The sequence below is a fragment of the Littorina saxatilis genome, linkage group LG15, assembly GCF_037325665.1.
Source record: "Littorina saxatilis isolate snail1 linkage group LG15, US_GU_Lsax_2.0, whole genome shotgun sequence".
Lineage (NCBI taxonomy): Eukaryota > Metazoa > Mollusca > Gastropoda > Littorinimorpha > Littorinidae > Littorina > Littorina saxatilis.
In genome coordinates this window covers 25,718,239-25,734,039 of record NC_090259.1, presented here as the reverse complement: position 1 = coordinate 25,734,039, position 15,801 = coordinate 25,718,239, and the positions used below count along the sequence as shown (strand labels likewise).

Genomic DNA, 15,801 nt, shown 5'->3' with positions numbered 1-15,801 from the left:
TAAAAAAACTACTGATTTCTTAATTTTTTCACGGTGGCTCTGTATCAGGTTTTGTTAAGCAAAAGCAAATGTCCATTTACGCCAAATTTGCTGTTAATCACATGAAGTGAAATATGCCTAACATACCCAACCGTTTACACTGGCGGCCATTTTGAAAAATTGTTTAAAAACTACCCATTTTTTATTTTTCGCGATGGCTCTGTATCAGGTTTTGTTAAGCACATAAAACTCTTCATATTTGCTTAATTTGGTGTTTGTTGCATGATTTGAATGATTTTGCAACATAGGAGCCCCACTAGATAGGATCTACGTTGGTGTTCAAATCAGTAGGATATTCTGAGGTCCTTGACTCCGTCTACTGGATATCGTAGGAGCTCTCTATCAACCTTTACCTGCGTGGCTTTTCCAGCACGCGGCGTTACGGTTCTAATGCGCTTCCAGCAATGGTTGCAGCAAGGCATATTTTTTGCCTAGCTCATAGATTGAGCATCCCACCGCCTTTATTAGCAATCTGCTATATATATATATATATATATGTGAGTTGGGATAAGAATGTAATTTAATTGAACATTTTAATAATAAATTTTAATTTGATTATATACTTACCCAACTCACATAGTGGATACCCTCCCACCTGCCCCGCTTTTGAGGGTTTTGTGGGGTCCTAAAAAAAGGAGGCGGTTTTTCTGTTCGCTATCGATCGTATGATTCCAAGATGGCGGCAAGGTCAGGAAGTCACGCGTGACTTTGTCCTGTTATAGGGTCAGGGTAGCTTTTTTTTAGGGTTACCTCCCCTTGTTACCAAGGTGACGATTTCAGCGTCCTAGCACTAAACTGAAGTAAATTGCTATATGTGAGTTGGGTAAGTATATAATCAAATTAAAATTTATTATTAAAATTTTCAATTACCACCAGACAGTCTAAACGTGTGGCCCAGAGCACCTGTAGGTATTTTCTCCCTCACTCGCTGTACTTGTACTCAGTCTGTGGTGACTCAGGCTAATTACCCATACCTTCTCACATGCTCACCTTTGTTGCTATTCGTGTAGAAAGGTGGTAGTATTTACACTCTTTCGGGAAGTTTTTCCTCTTTCCTGTGTTTGTTGTTGTTGTTGTCTTCTGTTCTTCTTATCCCTTTCCTTACTGTTATTTTTTTGTTAACTAACAGTAACAGATGAGTAAATTAGTGCAGCACATTATTTTGTGAGTCATTCTGTCAACACTTTTGTCATGATTGACAAGTGAACATTTTTACTTTTCTTTTCTGTCATTTGTACATGTGAGGACCAAAATTAATGCAAAGTTCACCTCTCCATTTCTTTGCTTGTAAATTTATTTGGTTCTGTTTTCATCAAAGCAAAAATGTAAAAACCCATGCTCTTATCATTGTTTGGGATATTTATGTGAACTGCTTTCTTTTTCAGAGTTTCAAGCCGATTTTTGAGAAGGTAAGTGTGAGCTTTTCAACTTAAAGTAAAAATCACAGGCGCTTTACATTTATACCTAACCCAGTCTTACTATGAACTGGCATGATTCACTCCTTTTACTTGGTTTTGCTAATAAGGCCAAAAAAAAAAATAGGTGTGGTTACGGTAACATAGCCAAAAAAAATAGGGTAGGGTAGATAGCCAATCACTTTTTTTTTTTTTTAACTTTTTTTCTAATGTGTACAAATTAAACCTACTTGACAGGGAAATAAGTGTGCGACTCGGGCGCTTTCGCTTTCATTGCGTTTTTTGCTGACTCGGTTTTTTTTTTTTTTTCTTTTTTTTTTTCTTGACAAATGTAATAAAAAGTTATAGGATCGGCCCCTAAAAATAGGGTAGGTCGGGTTACCGTAACCACACCTATTTTTTTTTTAGGCCTAAGCCGAGCATAAAAATATGCTGTTTTGTCACCTGTTTCTTACCAGAATACAAAGACAGTGCAGCCGTATTGAAAGCTTTAAAGTGAAGGGCCCGGTCATTTTGAAACACCAGTCGTATTATTCAGAACCCATCATTGTGGCAGTGAAACCCCACGACAGACTCATTAAATCCTTTGTGGCAGTTTTCTTGTGTCGGCATTGAGCTGTCAATTTTTGTTGTTGTTGAGCAGAGCAGGCCACTTAGATCTGTTGATAGTGATACTTTATAAGGAGTTCTTTTCAAAAGTATTTTTCATATGTATACACCTTTCAGCTAATAGCAAGAGGGCCCTTTAGCTAATAGTGCACATGTTTTTTGAAGACAAGCGTTCATAATGTTAATCGTTATTGAATGAAGACACTGTATGATTATTATGTGTGTAAGTGTAAGCTTAGTCTGAAGTACCAGTTGTTGGGATTTAAATATTGTTTTGAAATGAACGATGCTGAAATACAGGTAAACCCAGCAGTATTCATGGTAATAGATTGGAGTCCGGGTGTAATTCATCTTTAATTTGGAGTATCTAAACTGACTTTTTTTTTATTTGTCCGAGTCTGACTTAGGTAGTATTAGTCTGAACATTGTTTATTTGCTACATGAAGAAAGGAACTTCTATTCTAATTGATTATAATGTAATAAAGAAAAGAGATTGTAGTAATGAAAGTGAAGTCCAATAGACAGCTCAACAGTTTCAGTCTTTTCAACAGCATGGAGGAAAGGGCATTAAATTGGGAGAGTTACGTCGGGAGCTGGAAGATGAGGGGTTGCTGGAGCACATTTCTCATGCTCGTATGGACCAGCTTCTTACCAAAGCCGACCAGGATGCCAACCAGCTCATCACCTACCGCGAGTTTGAACACATGGTGGGCCTATTGCATAGTCTGTGTGTCACTGTGTGTGTAAACTGTAACACGAAGGGCAGTGGTTTGGGGGAAGGGATTGATGAGGGAATATCACAGTGAATGAGGATGGGTTTTGCATGCATGTGTATCACCAGGCTGTGTGTGTTGCTGTGTGTGTTGCTGTGTGTGTTGCTGTGTGTGTTGCTGTGTGTGTGTGTTGCTGTGTGTGTGTGTTGCTGTTTGTGTGTGTTGCTGTGTGTGTGTGTTGCTGTTTGTGTGTGTTGCTGTGTGTGTGTGTGTTGCTGTGTGTGTGTGTTGCTGTGTAGTGTGTGTTGCTGTGTGTGTGTTGCTGTGTGTGTGTGTTGCTGTTTGTGTGTGTTGCTGTTTGTGTGTGTTGCTGTGTGTGTGTGTTGCTGTTTGTGTGTGTTGCTGTGTGTGTTGCTGTGTGTGTGTGTTGCTGTTTGTGTGTGTTGCTGTGTGTGTGTGTTGCTGTGTGTGTTGCTGTGTGTGTTGCTGTGTGTGTGTGTTGCTGTGTGTGTGTGTGTGTTGCTGTGTGTGTTGCTGTGTGTGTATGTACCCCCGTTTCCACAGGTTTGGTTGCCTAAATCACCATAAGGCAACCATCCACACGTGGATGGCAACCTAAACTCTGGATGGCAACCTAATTGTGTGGATGGTCGCTTCATTTAACACCGTTAAATTGACTTTTTTGACGGAAAGAATGTCATAACAATGTTCAAAATGACATTCTTTCCGTCCTCTATAGGCGACGAAATAGGTCAAATTTTGTGCATTTTTTAGTGCAAAATTCTTCGATGCCGGAGCGAGTACTGCACCCAGTGCTGTTGTAGTGCAAGTGCACTAGAAAGGCACTCCACCCAGTGCCGCCTCTTAGGTAACCATCCACACTTTAGGTATGTGTGTTGCTGTGTGTGTGTGTTGCTGTGTGTGTTGCTGTGTGTGTGTGTTGCTGTGTGTGTTGCTGTGTGTTGCTGTGTGTGTGTGTTGCTGTGTGTGTTGCTGTGTGTGTGTGTTGCTGTGTGTGTGTGTTGCTGTGTGTGTGTGTTGCTGTGTGTGTGTGTTGCTGTGTGTGTTGCTGTGTGTGTGTGTTGCTGTGTGTGTGTGTTGCTGTGTGTGTTGCTGTGTGTGTCTGTTTTCTTATTTTTGTAACTGCTTGTTGTTTTCTTTTGTTTTTTCAAGGGTAGGGTAGGGGTGTAACTGGGATTGGATTGGGTTGTTAATTTGATGGGGAAGTGCTGTTTCGTGCATGGAGTGGGTTGCTCTTTGGTTTTAATGACCCCTTCAACCATGGATGGTCTGAGTGGGGTTGTGTGCTTCACAGTATTGGCGTTAACTGGTATTTTACCGGTTGAAATGAGAAAATACCGGAAAATAATTGGCTGCCGGTATAACATACCGGTTGATTTTTAGAAATACACGTACCGTTTTTTTTTGCTGGTAAAAAACAAAACCAGTGAGTTGGACTCTTACTGGTTCCAATGACCAGCCTACCTTTTTTTCTGGATAGTTTTTATCATAAAAGTTTGTGTACCAGTTTGAAAAAAATATTAGCGCCATCACTGCTTCAGAGTTTACCTCTGTGTGTGCATGAATTTGAAATTGATTGAAGAATAAACAGCAATGCTGAAAAAGTATAACACAATGACTTTGGCATAAACATGTCTGGGGATGTTCCTATCTAGCAGCGGTTTTGAATTGAGGGTATTACGTGTCATAAAAAGAGGAAGCCCCATGGCATGGGAGTATAGTGCTTTAACAGCTCAGGTGACATGTTGCAGGCTATTTTAATTACCTAGTATTATGCTTGGGTTACGGTTTTGGAAAGGCTTCAGCATGTTATTATTTCAGGCTTACCACCTGCTGTGTGACAACTTGAGACGATCATATTGTGTTTCACATAACAGCTCCTTTTTTTAAGACAAGTCTTTCAGACTTTTTTCTTCTTCTACGTTTCCAACAGGCACTCTTTGTACAAGTGTTGTGTAAAGGTTTTTGGGATTTTTTAATTTATTGCTTCAGGGACATGGTTTTTGTGCGCATGTCTTTATTCGATGCATTAGGTTGTGTACGTCCCATTGGATTTGGCATATTATCCTTCGCCATGTCATACTCAGAGAGTACAAAGAAGAAAATAAAGAATCCTATGCCCCTACCCAAAATAAAAAGGGAAAAAACCCAACCTGCCAACGCCAACATTGAAATTCTATTCAAAACTGATCATGTGTACATTCAAATTTGAATAGAATACAATAACAACAACAACCTTAACAGTAAGAAAGAAAAAGAGGATTATGTGTATGCATTGTGTGCATGTGTGTACATTTGCTTGATGTGTTGTGGTGTGCATGTGATAGGATGTGGTGTGCATGGCAGTGTGTGTTTGTGTGTGTGTGTGATAATGTGTGTGTAATTAAACCTGTGAAAGAAATACTGTTTTTATTAGCAGGGGTAATGTTATAAGCAGTTGTTGCTTCTTTTTTTTTTACCATCAATCCTCATGTACACATGAAATAAATTGCTAATGGGGAATAATATAACACATGACAAATCTGTGCGTGTTCATATCATGGTCTGTAGATGATGTTTGGAAATAACTCTGTAATAGTTTTTATCAGCTGTGAAAGAGTTGTGCCCTTCAAGACAATGTGGCCAGCACAGCCGCTGACTAGTGAAGATAATAAATCATGGCTGTACATTGAAACTTGAGCTCTGATATTTATGCATGCTATGCAGTGTTTGCTTCATGTAACACCCTTTTCTTTTGAAAATGTTCTCTTCAGGACTCACTGACACTGTGCACTGGTGTCATGATCATTTGTGACCCTCCACAACGAAATGAGTCGCATGTCACCTCGCGCGGTTCTGCGCTAGGCTTAATATAAGTCCGGGGAGTGTCTGGTAAAAATATGAAAATCATGCAAAGGTGACATGCGACTCATTCCGTGGTGGAGGGTCACATTTTTGATTCCCCTCCCTGATCAGTTGCCAAGTGTGTTTGCCTCACTGTTTCAAAAAAGCACATTATTCCACTGCCAATAAAAATCTGGGAGAGTTATTTTGAGAATTTGTCCTGTACTGTAAACCAACACTTTCCAGTTTTATGTCCTTGAAGAATATGCTGCACATGACACAACTTACGTTGAACAGCCATCGTAGCATTTAGTTATCAGCTGAAACATGTTCTGTGTTTCCAGAAGATATAGGAAAGAATGAAAGTCAGTTTTCACATCCATTTCCATCTGGATATTTTTGTGTGTTATCAAAGTTAAGTAATTATGATTTTTCGTCACAATCTGATATCAGTGTATTGTCTTTATGTGTCCAGATGACCAGAGACCTGACGCAATCTGAACGAAGCAGGTTCCAGTCAGTGATCAGGGCGACCATTATGGACATCGTACCTCTGCGCTACAGGGATGATTTCCTGGCTAATTACAACTGCTGTCCTCCTCCCATCTTCATCCTCTTCATCAGCATTGCTGAGGTGTGGTTTCTTTGTTCATCTCAGTTTTTACATTTAGTCAAGTTTTGACTAAATGTTTTAACATAGATGGGGAATCGAGACGAGGGTTGTGGTGTATGCATGAGTGCAACTCTGCCGGCTACACGCTGGCAGCCGGTTTTTGGTTTCATCGGCTGCCGGCAGTGCCGGTTTTTGAAAAGTTGACGAGCATAATAAAAAAAAAGCGTTAAAATCAGTCAACATTCACCGATTCTCGGTGTTCCAGGAGAGGGTTTTTTGGCATTTTAAATACAGTAGTCCCTTCCATTTCCGGCCCTTTCGTGGGCGTGAACCTGCCCGGAGCGGCCAGCTTTCCCATGACTAATGAGTTTTCCTTTTATAATTGACTCTTAATGGCCGTTAACCTGTCTGACGCGGTCAACGGTCACTGATTTTTGCCCTAAGGTGCCCCTCTTACTCGACAGGAGCGGCCACTTGTCACTTTCGCGGGCGAGCGCCTGTGGTGTGTGTGTGTGTTGTGTGCACAGACGGCACAGCACGAGCAGACGACATGAATACTGACGCATGCGCAAACTGTAAATACAGACATGCGCATGCATGTACATTTACGGCAGTCACTTCCGGATCGATCACAGCTGATGTGAGTTTGAAACACTTGTTTATCTGACACTCAAATACATATATATAATAATCCAAACAACACACATAGAAACATACGAAACAATAGCTTAGCCAGGACGATCGAGTTAAACACGCAAATAATTAAGATGTATAAACGAAAGCAAAACTAACAAAGACAATGAATCGGCGGCTCGTGGATGATCGCTTTCTTTTCTTCATGAAAACTTGATCGTGTTTTGGGGGGTTTTTTGGAGGAGGAGGGGGCCTGTAATGAACGGCCACCTGATATTTGCGGTCACCTTTGCAATGACTAATGGGTGACCGGTTATGGCAGGTACTACTGTACTAAAAAAGCTTCAGCTTCAGACCCCCCCAACGGGGCGCTGCCCCTGTACCCCAACTTTTGCAGGTTTTGGGAATTTTCCAGGTTGCACCCTTGTGTATGTGTGTGTGTATGTATTTATGTAGAGCGATTCAGAGAAAACTACTGGACCGTTCTTAATGAAATTACACATGAATGTTCCTGGGTATGATATCCCCGGACGTTTTTTTAAATTTTTTTGATAAAAGTCTTTGATGACATCATATCCGGCTTTTTGTAAAAGTTGAGGCCTCATTTTTGATTGAAATTTTGTCAAGCAATCTTCAACGCCGGAAGACCGGGCTATGGGATTGAATTTCAGCTCTGCAGCGTAAAAATTAGTTCATTAGTTTGCTCATTAACTCATTCGGGACGCGTCTAAATTGTCCCTCGTGTTCCCTCCCAGCGCATGATTTTGACCCATTTAAAATAAAAAATAAAAATCAACAATTACACAAAATAACCTAACCTACCTTACATTTTTGCAAAGTTTGAAACTTGCTCTTTTAGAAAATATATGAAACATTTGAAAGAACATACCTTTTGTTGTCTTCACATCCAGTCAAACTAACTCTTTGCAGCAAAAAAACAAAAACAATTTCTATGTCATGGGTTCATCATGCACAATGTCATGATCGACACTTTCATTGTCCGAATCATCACCCAAATCATCGTCCATTGGCACAAACTCGTCATCAGAATCTAAAATATCATCTCCACTATCATCATCACTAAGGTCAAGATCAGAACCGTCCTGAATAACAAGTTCTAGCACTCTTTTCAAGTTAATGCGTCTTGTAGCAGATTGATCCGCCATCTTGGAAAAGTCAAAACACATGGGTTGCACACTGTCAAAAAAATCAAATTGTTTCTAACAATTGAAGGGAAGGAACTGTTTACAGTGAATGGTTCCACTGTAGACAGGCAGAAGTTTATTGCGGGGGTTGTTTCCCTTGGTCAGCGAGGCCGTTCACACCGTTAAAAATTCGTGATATCCGTCAGAACTAAACTTCAGATGTGTCAGCAACGCTAAGCACAGCTGTCGGAATTCCAATTCCAATTCCGACACGTAGCGAATGAGTTAAAGTTGTCATTAAAATCGAATTTTCACAAACAGATTCAAAAATGATTGCATCGTAAAATTCGTATTCCGCAAATTCTCCTGATTTTAAAAACATATATACATATGTCATGTTTACTATAAAAATGTGATCAAAATGACAGAAAATAGGTTTAAGTAAGTACTGCGTTCGCGCGCTACGTGGAGACGAACGTGACCCGCCTCGGTTTTTCGGTGTGGTTAGTCGAGACTATCTTAATATGGTCTTGCCGATGACTGTTTTTTGTTGTTAATCTGCTACTTTGATGCCGACAGCTTGACTAAATGTTTTTATATCGCTTCACGCGACTTGGTTTGTTTTTTTGTTCATCATGTGTGCTTATCTGTCTTGTGTGTTTGTGTTATTTCTGTCTTACAAAGTTTACAGTTAATGAATTTGTCACCAACTATGTTGCAGCTTTTGGATGAAAGGCATTTTTTGGTCTATCATCATTTTAATGTGCTTACTGTTCGATTCACAGGTCGTGAAGTGACAAATATTATGGAGGAATGGTTGTAACAGATCATTCAGTGGATTAAAAGTGTCTGTCCTCCTACATTTCAGATAGTGGTGTTTGTTGTGTACGCCATGGAGTTGAAAGAAGATGGTATAGAGACAACGGCCACAAGCGGTGTTGCAATGTACAGTCCCTTGGTCTACAAACCCAACCGTCGTTACGAAGCCTGGAGATTTCTCACCTACATGCTGATGCATCAGGGGTGAGTTAGTTCTTACTCTTAGCTGTGTTGTTTAGAGAAAGAGAGTCATGGAGAGAGACAGACAATGAGAGAGAGAGAGAGTGTGTGTTTGTTTGTTTTCAGGACCATTATTTGTATTGTGGTCACATTTTCATCAGGTATAGTAATATTATTTGCTGGTGATTTTTTTTACTGGACCTTAAATGCACTGAAATAAGGCATTGAACTTGTTCACATTCACAGTGAACCTACTCAAATGAAAGCTTTGTTTTGACTTATGATGTTTCATGGGAAAAAACTGAGCTGTGGGTTACAGAATGGATGTTCTAACTCCTATATATGACATGACTAGTCTTCGATGGTTGTTAGCTCACACCAATCTTTAATTGTGTTGCAGATTTTCTGAATGTAAACAAAATTAACTCTTCCCAGTTTATGAGTCAGTTTCAGAAAATGCCTTTGATTGGGGAAAAATGCGATTTTTGTCTGTATTCCCAACTAGTAAGTCTGCAATAAAATGCTTGGCATTGATGACAGGAGTAATCAATCTTCTTTATCAGGGGTGTTGCTAGACATTTTCATGTTGGGACATTTGGCCGAAACTGTCAGAAAGCTTTAGGACATCTTGGAAAATGTTCGGCTATTTTTTTGGCTCATACAAAGTCACCGCAACATTGAAGCACAAGACTCAAGAGGGGAACACCAATACATACAATCATTGTCTTAGGAACACAGATTACAGGGGCGGAGCAATTATACCAGGAGGGGGGGGGGGGGGGGGGTACAACCCGGGGTCCAGGATCCCTTTGGGGGGTTCTGGGGGGCAAAGCCCCCCTGAAGCTGAAGAATTTTAGCCACTCATTATTTCTTTTAACGTTAGTATTAAATAATGGCAATTTATCTTCACTGATATCTGCTCCCGACATCATATACTATGCAGACCTGTTTACCAGTACGATTTGGGCGTATTTTGTACGCCAAATTATTATCGGTACGCAAATACGCGACACACGCACAAAATACGCCTAAGAAAAAGTCTAGAATACGTTTTCCGGTGTTGGTGTGCTGATTACGGGATGGTACAACTGATACCGGTTTCGGTCGAAGGGAGCTAACCATGACAGCGAGTCTTCTGCTGTGGAAACCTTGCCAGTTGTTGGCACGTGCGATCGTCTGGACAATCATGGCAAAATGAAGCGGAAAAATTTGCCAGTTACAGATGACTGTACCAAATCTAAACAGCAGAAGCAGCAGATTTTCTTGGAGAAATATAAGAAAGAGCCAGGAATTGTGGAGTCTACTATGGGAAAAAGTCATGCACACTGCAAGTATTGTAAATCAGATTAATTTTTCTCCGTTGCCCATGCTGGGAAATATGACATCGAACGACACTGCAGTTCCAAATCTCACCTGGACAAGGTTGCTGCAAAGAAATCCGCTGAAAGCTGCCAAGGAATTATGAAGTTCATTCCCGCAAAGCAAATCCTGCCAGAAGAAAAGGCTGTAGTTCGTGCAGTGAAGCAATGTTTTCTGAGATGATTGTAAAAATGAACTTGCCACTGTCAACCGCAGATGTTATTTCACGAACTTCATCTTTTCATTATCAATCTGTTTGGAAGACACTGGTTATAATGCTATAAACTGACAGGTAAATAAAATTGTTTTATCGCTGTTGTATTGGCAGGAGTTAAATTCTGAAGGTGTTCACAAGAGGTTTGCGTGTGTTTATTATTTGGGAGTGTGTAAGGGATTGTTGCCCTGATTACAGTTTTTAATCATATTAGTACAGGTTGGCCTTGGAAGGGGTTGACAGGTCTGTTGTTTGCTAGTATAATAGAAAGTCAGTCATAGAGCTATTTATGTTGTTTTTTCCAACCCCAAACTGGAACCAAAATATCATGAAGTGAAACCAACTATCGTATTGGGGAGAGAAAAAGTTGTCATCATTGAGTGTTGATTGACTTGGTTTCAGGTACATGCACATATTGCTCAACATGATTATGCAGCTGTTGTTTGGTCTACCCCTGGAGATTGTGCACAAGGCTTGGAGGGTGGCTTTGGTCTACTTACTGGGAGTTATTGCAGGTTGACAACACTGTTTTGCTTTTGGTGGTTTTGCTTGAGATCTCTAACATCTCTCTCCAACATGGTTATGGGACTACCTTTACCTTAAAGGCACAGTAAGCCTCCCGTAAACCATCACAGAGCTCCCCGAGCGTCTACATACAGTACAAGCATACTTCCATTTGAACGCTCACCGAACGGGAACATCCTGGCTGCTTTCTGTCGAGCGTGAGAAATTTTCAAAGAATTTATTTTCGTGGATGAGTCCTCTACAGCAATGGCGCCTCGTTTTGGTGCTGGCTGTTATGAATATTCAATACCGGAAATCACGCCCGGACAGTAAGCCTCCCGTAAACCATCACAGATACTGTCAGGCTTTTACACACAGTACAAACACCCTTCCATTTGAACGCTCACCAAACGGGAACATCCTAGGTGTCCTACGTAAAGAGCGAGCAATTTTTAAAGAATTAATTTTGCAGATTGTCTCGAACACTTTTTGGACCCATCCTGAACTCAGGTCAAAAATGAGTTACTTCCCTTCGGGTCTCATTCTATCGATGTAAACTTGCCATAGCCTTGGATCGATGATTATCAGAATGTTTTTGGACCGTGGTGCGTTTTTGCAATTGACAGCTTGTTACACAAACATTCTTTAATCATAAAAGAATTCTTTTTTCATCAAGACAAGATCAGTACAATTCGAAGTTGTGAAAGTTTGAAAACAGAAAAGCCCGGAAGCAGGGTCACGCAAGGGACGTAGCAGACGACGGTTTATCAGTGCATATCGCCGTTCCTCTCAACAGTCAAAAACCATCGCTAGAGTTCTTGTGAACCACAGCCGTTTGTTTCGTGCATAAAAACGTGCTATTGTAGATAAGCTCACATCGAGTCGCATTCAAATGACTAACTGACGACTACATTGTGAAAAAGGGAAACTGGATCACACGGGTTCACGATTGCTCAGAGGTAAGATAAACCACGCAAAAATAAATTCTTTGAAAATTGTTTGCTCTTTACGGAGGGCATCTAGGATGTTCTCAATCGGTGCCGTGTTTAAATGAAAGGGTTTTTGTACTGTGTGTAAAAGCCTGACCGTATCTGTGATGGTTTATGGGAGGCTTACTGTGCCTTTAAAGGTGGTCGTCTACATTTTTGCTTTTTTTCAATAATCTTATGGTTAGATTTCGCTAAAAAGTTATGTCAGATGATGAATGAACCATGGGGAAAAAAGTTATAGAAAAAAAATATATGTAAAAAAAGATTTTATTTTTGGGTAGCGTGACTCACGCTTCCAATATTTTGCTTTCTGTTTGCTGAGAACATGTGCTTTGCCTAAAATTAAGTAGATGTGCAACGCCAAGGCACTGCATACCCCTGCAAAAGACAAACCTCTCTCTTACTTTCTCTCTCTCTCTCAAAGTCAAACACGAACACACACACACACACACACACACACACACATACACACATACACACACACACACAGACACACACACATACCTCAAGTTACACACGTACAACAATACACACTCACTCACACGCACTCACTCACTCTCTCACACACACTTCATACACACAAAACACACCCCCATACACACATATAGACAGACGGACATGCATACACACCTTTACAAACAAACACACATACACACACACATACACTTACGCACACGCACAAACACACTCCCACCCACCCACTCAGTCTCTCTCTTTCTCTTTCTCTCTTATACAAACAGACACTCACACACACACACACACACACACACACACACACACACACACACACACACACACACATTGACTCACACAAATATCATACACACAAAACACACACTTATACCCACATACACGGTTGGCCTAGTGGTAAGGCATCCGCCCCGTGATCGGGAGGTCGTGGATTAGAACCCAGGCCGGGTCATACCTAAGACTTTAAAATTGGCAATCTAGTGGCTGCTCAGCCTGGCGTCTGGCATTATGGGGTTAGTGCATGCTAGGACTGGTTGGTCCGGTGTCAGAATAATGTGACTCGGTGAGACATGAAGCCTGTGCTGCGACTTCTGCCTTGTGTGTGGCGCACGTTATATCTCAAAGCAGCACCGCCCTGATAATTATGGCCCTTCGTGGTCGGCTGGGCGTTAAGCAAACAAACAAACAAATACGCACATAGACAGTTGGACACACACACCTTTACAAACAAACACATATACACACTCGTACACACACAAACATACACACAAACTCATACACACAAACTCATGCGCACACACATTCACACACACACACACACTCTTTCTCCCTCTCTCTCAGTCTTTCTTACACACACACACACACACCGTCACACACACACACACACACACGAGTACAGACTCATGCACACACACACACACACACACACACACACACACACACACACACACACACACTAACACTAACACTAACACATGTGCACAAAATGAACACACACACCGCGCGAGAGAAAAAGACAACAGGGAGGCATGACGTCATGATGCATTAATTGACGTCAAAGACTTTTGACCGTGACGTAATCTTCTCACGCGAGCTTTATCCATAGTCTTGAACAAGCACACACAAATAGACTTGGAAAGTACAGAATTTCTACCAGTCCAAAGCGGCCTTGGGTGGCGTTTGCTCAAAAAATGGGGGCGCCAATTTTACCCACCGTATTTTTGTTAGTATGGTCCCAATTTTTGGTGAACTTCCATCTCCAACTGTAGCCCATAATCGGGCACAACGAATCCTTCTTTATCATGTATTATCGGTGTGAACATTTCTCAAATACCTCCAGCTTCGCTGGGAATACTGACCAATCAAATTCAAGTCACCATATACTTACTTAGGCCATTATGAACCCCCGGGGGAGCATAGGCCATCGACGACAATTCTCCATCCGACACGGTCCTGGGCTGCCCTTTCGATCTGGCTCCAGGTCTTCCCCTGCCTGTTGATCTCTGCTTCAGTGTCTCGTCTCCAGCTGTTGCGCGGCCGGCCTCTCTTCCTTTTCCCTTGTGGATTCCACTTCAGGGCTTGCCTCGTGATACTGGATGCTGGCTTTCTCAGGGTGTGCCCTATCCAGCCCCATTTCCTCCGGAGAATTTGCTGCGCCGCTGGTTTCTGGTCAGCTCTCTGCCAAAGGTCTTCATTTCGGATTCTGTCCGTCCATCTGATGTTTAGGATGCGCCTCAAGCAGGTGTTGACAAAGATTTGGATCTTTCCCAGCATGGTCTCTGTTGTCCTCCATGTCTCACACCCATAGAGAAGGACAGATTTGACATTTGAATTGAAGATCCGAAGCTTCGTCCTTTGGCTAATCTCCTTGGAACTCCAGATCTTCTTTAGCATGACAAAGGCTCCCCGTGCTTTCCCAATCCTTGCTTTGACGTCCCTGTCCGAGCCTCCTTGTCCGTCAATGATGCTCCCCAGGTAAACAAAGGACTCCACTTCCTTGATGGGCTCCCCATTGATCATCACCGGATTGTCGGCTGTGGTGTTGGTCTTAATCAATTCGGTTTTCCTCTTGTTGATCTTGAGTCCTACACCGGCTGATATTGTCTCCAGGTGAGTAGTCTTGTCTTGCATTTGGGCATGGTTGTGGGAAAGGAGGGCAAGATCATCCGCAAAGTCGAGGTCTTCCAGTTGATCGAAGAGTGTCCATTGTATCCCATTTCTCTTGCCTGCTGTTGTGGTCTTCATGATCCAGTCGATAGCCAGAAGAAATAGGAATGGTGACAGTATACATCCTTGTCGTACCCCCGTTTTCACCTCAAAGCTGTCGGATAGCTGGCCAGCATGTGAAGTCACTATGGCACGCCCAAACAAGTGCAGCAACTGTGAGTTTGACACTGGAGCGCTGTCCACGCTTTTTTTTAAACGCACGAAATGCACGGGATTTGAGAGGAGTTTTGCGCTTGGCATTTTCCAAATAAGGATATCCTACTATGAGTACTACGCTGGAATACTACAATGAATTTTCATACGGCTACACTGGCTTCGTCTTTCCTGATCGAAAGGGGGTGTATTGTTGATATTTGTAGATAATAGACTCTGCATTTGAATGGTCAAATGGCGATTTCGGTATACAAATGTAGACAAGCTAGCCTGACCTTTAATTTTGCTTATGCAGTGAAGAACAGGAAATTATCATCCACACTGTCACAGCCCCTTTCAAAAAACGCCACCAGAGGTCGTCAGTTCTACCAAGGGCGGCCTCGACAGCAGAGACAACAGTACCAGCAGAGAGGAGGTGTCTCCAACCGACAGACATGACACAAATTCTCTCCCAAGTTCCACTCCCAACAGAGCGGGATTCCCTCCAAGAAAACAAAACGGGATTAGAATCTGATATTTGTGCGCCAGCGGTTTCTATTTTTAGGGAACAGGTTAGTTCAAAATTTGTGAATACTCCTGAGAACTTTCATAGCGGAAAAGTTGCTGATCATTTAAATAGTTGAGACAGTTAACCTCTGATAGATGGATCCTTCAGCAAGTCGCAGGAATTGAAATTGAATTTATGATCACTGGTGAACACATTCCAGACAGGAAAGAAATTAGATTTTCTTCTTCCGAGGATGAGCTAGTGGCTAATGAGGTAGCGAAGTTAGTGGAGAAACAGATTGTTCAAGAGGTGGATCAACGGCCAGATCAACTTTTATCAAGTATTTTCTTGCGTGAGAAAAAAGATGGTAGTCAAAGGGTGATTTTAA

At 41.7% G+C, this 15,801-nt stretch overlaps 1 protein-coding gene across 1 annotated transcript in view; it reads left to right on the top strand.

Moving 5' to 3' along the window:
* LOC138947967 (rhomboid-related protein 2-like) overlaps positions 1-15,801 on the top strand; it is a 58,391-nt gene that overhangs the window by 5,408 nt on the left and 37,182 nt on the right. Inside the window, exons 2-6 of the mRNA XM_070319491.1 lie at positions 1,425-1,448; positions 2,597-2,770; positions 6,096-6,254; positions 8,880-9,034; positions 10,986-11,098. Coding sequence (XP_070175592.1) covers positions 1,425-1,448; positions 2,597-2,770; positions 6,096-6,254; positions 8,880-9,034; positions 10,986-11,098 — 625 coding nt within the window. The remainder of the gene's footprint in view (positions 1-1,424; positions 1,449-2,596; positions 2,771-6,095; positions 6,255-8,879; positions 9,035-10,985; positions 11,099-15,801) is intronic.